Source organism: Zea mays, chromosome 1 (assembly GCF_902167145.1).
Source record: "Zea mays cultivar B73 chromosome 1, Zm-B73-REFERENCE-NAM-5.0, whole genome shotgun sequence".
Taxonomy (NCBI): Eukaryota; Viridiplantae; Streptophyta; class Magnoliopsida; order Poales; family Poaceae; genus Zea; species Zea mays.
In genome coordinates, this window is record NC_050096.1 from 38,025,810 (window position 1) to 38,034,517 (window position 8,708).

The window sequence follows — 8,708 nt, forward strand, 5'->3', positions numbered from 1 at the left end:
GGCCCTTGATAACAGCTCTTGGGTGAGGGATATCAAACCTCCCCTATCTTTGGTTGGGTTATAACAATACCTTCTACTGTGGGATATGGTTAATGAGGTGGTTCTAAAGGATGAGGAGGATATTCACTCTTGGAGGCATGAACTTCAAGTATCTATTTGGCTAAATCTTGTTATAAGACCCTCTTTAGAGGTTCTATTGCTTTTGAACCTTGGAAGAGATCGTGGAAGTCTTAGGCACACCCTCAAATGCAAGTTATTCTTATGGCTAGCGATTCGGGACAGAGTTTGGACTACTGATAGATTGCAAAAGAGGGGGCTTCCTCACACTGATGTTTGCCATTTATGTGACCAAGCCTAGGAAAGAGTGCAACAAATCTTAACCTCCTGCATTTTCACTCGACAATTTTGGTTCAGTATTCTCTCCCCCTGTGGTTTGGGGCATTTTGCTCCCTCCTCTTCTGCCTCTTCCTTTGAAGAATGGTGGCGAGACATGAGTTGTCATCAAGGATAAAAAGAAATGTCTTAACTGTGCTATCATTCTTGGAGCCTGGTGCCTTTGGTTGCAAAGAAACATGGCTGTTTTTAGGGGGAATCATCTTCTATTTCTAAGGCGCAATATTGTTTTCTTGATGAATTAAGTTGTTGGGTTATGGCTGGAGCAAAGCACCTTGGCAGCCTTGGTATTGTTGAAGCCCTTTGGATAGCTAGATCGAATTAGTTGTTTCTTCCTTTCTCCTTTTATGTCTTGTTTTAGGTTGTTTTTATTTTTCTGTCCAACCTTGCTCTGCATGGCCTACTTGTAAATATCTTTGCTTTCTTCCTTTTAATATAATGATGTGCAGTACTCTTGAGCGTTCGAGAAAAAAAAACAAATGTTTACTACAACATTACATACAACATTACATGAATAAATCATGGACTAATTAGGTGTAATAGATTCGTCTTTTATTTTAGTCCGCATGTGTGTAAGTTTTACAATTAGACTATATTTAATACTTCCAACTAGTATCAAATATTCGATGAGATGTGATAATGACTAAAGATGGGACCAAACAGCCCCTACTTGGAGATAATCTCATAACCAAATTGGATCTCAACTATATCCATCATATTGTGTAGAATAGGGATAACACTATTAAAAAAAATATAGCTGCATGAAGCTCAATGCGCATCACATGAGATCATTAAGATACAGGTGAGATTTACTCCCAGTCAAAAAGAATCAGTTTATTACCGTCAATTAGAACTAAATCTACTCACGAGTGAAGTATACTGAACATGGTACAGAGGGGTTCTGTAAGTTTCAGGAAAAAAGCTGTACGCCCTCTCATATCTTTCCCCATATATCAGAAAAGGTGAACCAAAATTTTTTGAAGGAACCTTCAAGTAAGCTTGCTAGCTATACCCGTAATGTATAGGACCTGCTCCATTCTCGTTCTAGCCATGTTTGATATCACAAGGCAATATACAGAGGATAAACTTTCCTATCCATGCCCGAGACTTGCCACGATCAAAACAATCAATTCTGGAAGCAGGCGTAGATAAGTATTGGCGAAGAAATGACACATTGCAGATGTCAAAGAATGAATCTCCCCCATTACTCGTCATCCTCAGAATCTGCATTGTAGCAAAATAAAATAAGTTGAACTGATGCAGATGCATTTGCCACTAGGGTTTCTAGTCCACTAAGGGCTAGTTTGGGGACCTCTTTTTTCCAAGAGATTTCTATTTTTCCAAGGGAAATTAGTTTATTTTTCCTTAGGAAAATAAAAATCCCTTGAAAAAAATGGAGTTCCCAAACTAATCCTAAATGTTCACATATCTATGCTATTATGACATGAGGGCTCCTAAAATGTGTCACTACATTTTGACAGGAGAGAATCTGAAATAGAAATGCTGGGCCTGTCATAAGGATCCTCAACTTTTACCTAAATATAAATACTAATGATAAAACCAACGGCCACTTGTTTCAAGTAAGATGTGCCAAAAAAAACATCTATTATTCATGGCTCAATGCAAACTAACCATTTAGGTAATTCCACCAAAGAAAATTCTCTTACCAGATCGAACATCATCTGTAACCTGTCCTTTATTATTCAATTGTCTCATTATCATCAAACATATGAGTTTCCACCAGTACATATGGAATACAAGCAATGTGAGAAGCATTGTATTGAAGATATAGTACAAAGCTGTAGGGAATTCATCCAGCTTCCTCCAGAATGTGATGGAATGATAGCTGGCATTGCAATGGCAACAACAGTAAGTCAACTACAAGATACAGAAATGGAAAGTTATCACGAAGAGAAGCAGCAAACAAACCTAGAGGCTTTGATTATCCAAAACGGGAAGTAAATCAAACGCAATAGAAGCCAGGAGATAGCGAAGAGACCGAAAAACAAGCTAGCCCCCAACTCCTTTTCTGTGTACTTGCACAATTTGGCAGTCTCAAGAAACACATCACTTGTATCATGAAGAGCAAGAACGATGGTCCCAATTCGAAAAAATCTGAAAGAGAGCATAACTTTAGTTGCCTTAAAACGGCAATATCCTAGGCCTTCCAAACGTGTGTTCTACCCAAAAAAATGATGTGGAATAAAACTGGTAATACCATGCTAGCTAGGAACACAGATTATCAGACAAGTCATTGTACTCTTAAAGGACATAGTTACACTTAAAGGTAGAAATACCAAATTAAGAACCAGAACTAAAATATCAAGATCAATTGACGCCAATACTTACCTCCACATCTCATTGCCATTGAGAGTTTGCTTTTGTATTGCATGTATAATCTCAGATCCAACTGTTTATCAATACATTTTGAGGAATCAAACTAACATACTTTTCTCACTTCATCTAGAAAAATATTGACTACTCAAAAGATTTGAATAATTATCTAAATTCAGTATTGTTATGGTTGCTAGATCGGTGAGGGATTGGAGACGGATATCGATGGGCAAGAACGTCGGCCGGGGGCCTCTGCCCACGGCCGAGCAAGAGGAGGGTTTCTCCCTTCTAATTCTTGACTACTTTATTTCCCATCCATTGATTACATAAATAGGTCAGCTGACCGGCTGGACGCCCCTGTCTAGCTAGAGATTCTTATCTCTTTAAAACTCTCCTAAAAACTCTCAACAAACTACTAATTGATAACCTTCCTAGATAATCTCAACTAATCTTCTAATCTTATCTCTAATTATCCTTATTTAATCCCCTTTGGAGGACCCATGGCTGCTGCTGCCGCAACCCCTCCGTGGGCCTCCATAGGCCCTGACACTACACCCCCCCTGGACAAGCAGCTCGTCTCGAGCTACAACATCCAACAAACGATCTGTAATGACCTAACCTATCACCGAAAAATGAACCTTTTACATCTCGGCTCATCTTTTAATTATTCTAGATATACTGCAACTGCAAGCATCATCATGTGTCCCAAGGAAACGTTGCACAACGAAGAGGGGGGCGCGAGCTGGAACCACGGAGGTAAAGACACAACAGCCTTCAGAGGCGGGCCCGTGGAGGCCAACATTGGTGTTCCCTGCAGCAAGTGGATCCCGTGTAGTGCAGCCCTCATGGCCCCGTGGCCACCAGTGCGCAGAGGGTGGTGTAGCCAGAGCAGATGGTGGCGACGCTAGCAGACCCCCTTGTACGAAGGAGAGTAGTCGTGGTAGTTGCCCGGTCGCCACAAACGAGGCCCAGCGCCGGACGAAGCGTTGTAGAGGGGTGCCATGTCTTGCAGCCTCTTGTACGCGGAGGTGAACATCCACCATGTTGCTCAGCCACGCTGGTGTAACTACGGCTCCCCCGCAATGGAGCACCCCCAACATCTGCTTCACCTGCCGACACGATAGGAAACTGCATGTTGCAACCTACAGGTGGACGACCGCCGCCGTCTATCGCAGAGCAACCACCCTCTCCTGGACGTCGCTCTTGGGGTCAAGGGTAGCAGTGATGGCTGCCCCTGATGAAGGGGGCAGTGTCGGTGATGAGGGCACGACAAATGTGGCAACAGAAGTCGCCACTGCTGCGAGGGAACCAAAGTGCTGCTAGCACAAGATCTTGAAATGTGGCCACGTGACCTGACGCTCATCGCGTTCTAGCCACCAGAACCATGTATGTGCGTGGCCGGTGAGGTGATACGATGCCAGCCAGGCCTTGTTGGACTCCAAGGTGCGCTGGCTCCAGAAGAATTGCTCGCATCCGTTTAACCACCCAGAGGGTCACCGATGTCGTCGTAGATGGGGAAAGATGGGGTGCTGCGGTCGCCGACATGGTAGCAGCAGCGAGGGTCGGTGCCAGGGGCTAGTACACCGGTCCTGGTATGGTTGCCCCTGGCATCGTCAGCCATGCAGCTGGTGATAAAGACGGCCCTAAGGGCACAACGCAACTGGTAGGCATCGCCTCCCACGAAGATGTAGGTGCCGGAGCGGGCGACAACGGCCAGGCCACTGGTGCTAGCGTGCTGCTGGAGAGCGCCATGTTGATTGCGTTGAGCCTCGCAAACAGATCGTCGAAGTACGCCTGGTCGGGAACCCAAGGACCCATGAGAGGAGAGGCGCGGCCGCGGGCCGCTCGTACTGCATGACGTTGGTGTCGGGGTTCCAGTAGTAGAGGTAGCCGGTGATGCCATCGACGAGGCCGCGCCACGGCTTGGGCAGCGACGGGTCTTCCGACGCGTACCCCGGGACTGCGCGCCCGAACGAGCCACTACCGCTCGACATCGGGTCCGGTCAGGCCTAGGCAACCCGCGGTGGTGCCCACAACGTGATGCGGAGGTGGCGTCCCGGCGTCGCGGGGCAGACGCGTCCCGGCAGCACGGAGGTGACGCAACCTGCCGGCGTGGAGGTGGAGGCGGCGGCGGCGAACCCAGAGCGACGAGGCCTCCGGCGTGGAAGTGTCCTGGCGGGGGGTGCTGCGTGCGAGGGATCGCGCTTCAGCGCTGGAGGGTCGGTTGTACGCGCGCTGGTTGAGGTGTGGCGGTGAGCGACGGCGTAGATGTGGCAGACGCGCGGCGGAGATGTGGTGGCGGCTGCGCGTTGCGGGCGAGCAGCGCAGAACAGACGCAGTGGAAGGGCGATGGGAAAAAATTTGGCTCCGAATTCTAGACGTTATGATAGTTAGATCAGTGAGGGATTGGAGAAGGGTATCGATGGGCAGGAACGTCGGCCGAGGGCCTCTGCCCACGGCCGAGTAAGAGGAAGGTTTCTCAGGCCCCCGGCCAAGTAAGAGGAGGGTTTTTCCCTTCTAATTCTTGCCTACTTTATTTCTCATCCATTGATGACATAAATAGGTCGGCTAGCCGGCTGGCCGCCCCTGTCAAGCTAGAGATCCTTATCTCCTAAAAATTATCAACAAACTACTAACTGATAACCTTTCCCGATAGTCTCAACTCTTAGATAATATCAACTAATCTTCTAATCTTATCTATAACTATCCTTATCTAATCCCCATTGGAGGGCCCATGGCTGCTGCCGCCGCAGCCCCTCTGTGGGCCTCCTTAGGCCCTGACAAGTATAGCCTAGAATTCTTGTGTCACTTATGGACAAATTGATTACACTGTAGCCTCATAAATTCACAATTTAATTTGTTGACCCTAAATAGACAGCACCAGAATAAGAGAGGAAGTTGTGAAGTGCAAAACATCATTAAGTGCACAGAAAAAGTTTTACCCTGTCAGATATGAAACTCCAATAAGAGTAGATGTTATTACATGATGAGACATCATTACAGCAAAATCTTTTCTGCGGGTTTCCCAAGCAACAAGAGCACCAATGCTGTAGATATAAAATCCACACTGGCACATATAGAAAAGCATCAACGAGGACCTGAGAGAAAGCAGAATATACATTAGAGGGCGCAAAAATTACCACTTAGCTCCAGAAGTCGAGAGAACATGTTAAATGGTAACCAAGTAATATGCATGGGGTTCTTTAACTTGTGGAAATAAGTACTGAAGAATGACAGCCCCCAATCTAAGCCATTCAATCAGCATGAGTTCAAATACAAGGATTTTGCGGGTGCTGCCATTGAATGGCACAGATCAAAAGTTTGTATAGCCCGTTTTTAGCAGAAGGCCACAAGATGTGCCCCTGCGACCCTGTCATTTGTAGAAAAACAATGGCAAACAGAAGTAAATTTGAAGCGGTTACATTTATGATTCATATGGTTTACAGGTGGTAGCGATTCAGCTGTCAAGAATTCAAGATACATAAGCTGTGAAAACCACGCTGAAGAAAAGGAAGCAGAACAAGTAGCATGTTTACAGATTTTGTTTGTATTGTATGCACGCAGCATGCCCAATATCACCTCTGATGACTACATAAAGGGCACGACTAATATGCAAGCAGGTACTAGGTACAAGAACGCAAGTAGACATTTTGATCCGTTAGATCTAGATCCAACGGTATGTCCTATTTAGCACTTAAACCCTTCCACCACCACCTCACAATTGTATTTACCATTAGATACAGATCTAACGGGCTAAAAAATCTGCTTACACGCTTGCATCTAGTACCTGCTTGCATATTAGTCGTTGCCCTACATAAAAAATAGAAGAGTAAATAACAACAGTGCATGAATAGAGTTATACAAGTAAGCTACTCCATGTGGTGCAGTGTGAAATCCAAAATAGTTATCCAAATGGAAGAGTAAGAACACCCAGGCGGCGCAGTGTGAAATCCTAAACAGGTATGTTGCATGAAAATTTTGGCTTTTTTGGTACATTCAATTTTATCTTGATGACTTAACAAGAACAAAAATGTTGATAACAAGCAAACAATGGTTTCCACAGTAACCCACCAAACACTTAAATGCCCTTGAAAATTCCAACACGTATACTTCTAAGAATATTCGGAGGATAATTTTCCCTAATGATATAGTAAAGTGCTGCCTCTTTAACTTCAAAGAGACTAGACATGTCAAATAACCTACAATAACTATACAGAGAAACCTAGATACTGAAAGTAACGGAAAAATACTCATGCAGGACCAGCCAGTATATTTCAGTAATTTATTGAGGAAACAGTATGCACTCACACGATGGGTTGATTTGGCCAGCCATCAAAGTACTGCACCATATCCAACGACCATGGTTCTTGCTTTATTATCATGAGGACCCATGCTTGAACAGAAGCATAGTATGTAAGTTTCCAAATGGACTCCGAGAATTTGACAATCTTTGCTTGCCTGGCCTCATCACTCATCAACTTAGAAGCTTTAGTGTTGAAAAGGTAGACTGCCAATGGCTGGAAAAGCATAGAAAATGTTACGATGTATATTTAAACAGACATGTAATGTCAAAAGGTGTTGTTCATACTGAAATTTTAGAAACAGACCCGATGCCAAGATAATTAAGAGGTGCATATCGGCACAGCTATATGAGTATCACTGTCCTTAATCCTTATATAGAAAAAAAAACGTGTACATACAGCACCTAACCACCTTATTTTTACTCATCACCTCTATTGGGCACAAACCTTCAAGACAGAGAAGACATATAGCTGACTTGCAACAATTCAGGAGAAGGTAATGCAATTTGCAAGCCATGTCAGATGTAGATTCATTAGGTGCAAGATTCTATTGCAAACAATCCTTGCATACGGACAGAGTTATTGATCCATGCTCTACTGCGAGCATATACTACTGCTTAAACCGCACCCAGGACATGAGAACGAAAACGCAAGCTCTTATAAGCCAGCACCGTTGATTCTCATCAGAGTAGGAACCACCAGTAACGCGATTAACGACCGGTTTCCAGTTTGGAAACAGGCGGGAGGATTACGTCACACGCACTCGGATGATCCCCCGCCGGATGAGCGGGATCAACTGATCGGTAACGAAGATGCAACGAGCGGCGGAGACCACGACTCGCGACAGGGAGCATTGGGGCGCGGGAGCGAAACCGGGGGGCACCAGAGATCTCGCGGAACCCGGCGCGAATCTGGCGGTGTCGGGACGGGGGATTATACCTTGTAGACGAGGAGGTCGAGCAGGAAGCGGGCGCAGAAGAAAACGAGGGAGAAGAGGAGCGCTACGGAGACCGCCTCTCCGCCGCGTACCGCCATCATGGCCGCGGACCAACCAACCAACAGAACGACCTCCTCCGCGTGGGCGTCACACACTCACACACCGTCACGCGGCCCGCACCGGCACCAAGAGACCGCACGGCGACGCCACCCACACGCTACGGCCGTTCGCGCGCGCGCGAATAATGTGAAGGGCTGGCTGCGAGTCCTGGGCTCCTGGCGATGGGGGATTAACCGGAGGAGCGAGCGAGAGAGGCGGCACGCGCGCCTATTTCTACTAGTGGATCGCGCAGGCAGGAGGAGATGGGGCAGGGGACGCACACGCACGCACGCGCTAGGCGATGCCGCGATGGGGGCTGGGGGACGACGATGATGTGCGTGAGCGTGAGCGTGGTTGCGGGATGGGGATTTGGACCTCTCACACACAGACACAGACACAGACACAGCACACCCCTGTCGTCTCTCCCCGGCGGCCCGGGGCCCCGGCTTCCGTTGCGTTTCCTCGTTTTGGATCGGCTTGGCAGATTCGATTCGAGCAACTCCAAAACACTAGTTACATCATTTTATAAATGTAAATTTTACAGTTATTAAATAAATATCTCTAATCTTTACCTTTACTAATATAAAGCATCACTTTCATGCACACACGGTTTCGTATGTAGCGCGTCCCCCAACTGCCCCGCA

The 8,708-nt window shown here is 46.3% G+C and overlaps 1 protein-coding gene across 1 annotated transcript; it reads right to left on the minus strand.

Annotated features, from left to right (window-relative positions):
• Window positions 1–1,316: 1,316 nt before the first annotated feature.
• Window positions 1,317–8,384, minus strand: LOC100282886 (ASC1-like protein). The gene is made up of 6 exons (NM_001155792.2): window positions 7,968–8,384; window positions 7,036–7,244; window positions 5,670–5,825; window positions 2,323–2,508; window positions 2,061–2,239; window positions 1,317–1,617 (listed from the first exon to the last, which is right to left on the minus strand). The coding sequence occupies exons 1-6, from the start codon at window positions 8,064–8,066 to the stop codon at window positions 1,598–1,600; spliced, it is 849 nt and encodes a 282-aa protein (NP_001149264.1). The 5' UTR covers window positions 8,067–8,384; the 3' UTR covers window positions 1,317–1,597.
• Window positions 8,385–8,708: the final 324 nt, after the last annotated feature.

Coding starts and splice junctions, on each gene's coding strand:
- LOC100282886 (NM_001155792.2), bottom strand. CDS start 8,066: ATGATGGCGGTACGCGGCGGAGAGGCGGTCTCCGTAGCGCTCCTCTTC. Junction 2,509..5,669: donor GGAGTTTCATATCTGACAGG/GTAAAACTTTTT, acceptor GCTCTCTTTCAG/ATTTTTTCGAATTGGGACCA. Junction 1,618..2,060: donor TACAGATGATGTTCGATCTG/GTAAGAGAATTT, acceptor GCTACAATGCAG/ATTCTGAGGATGACGAGTAA.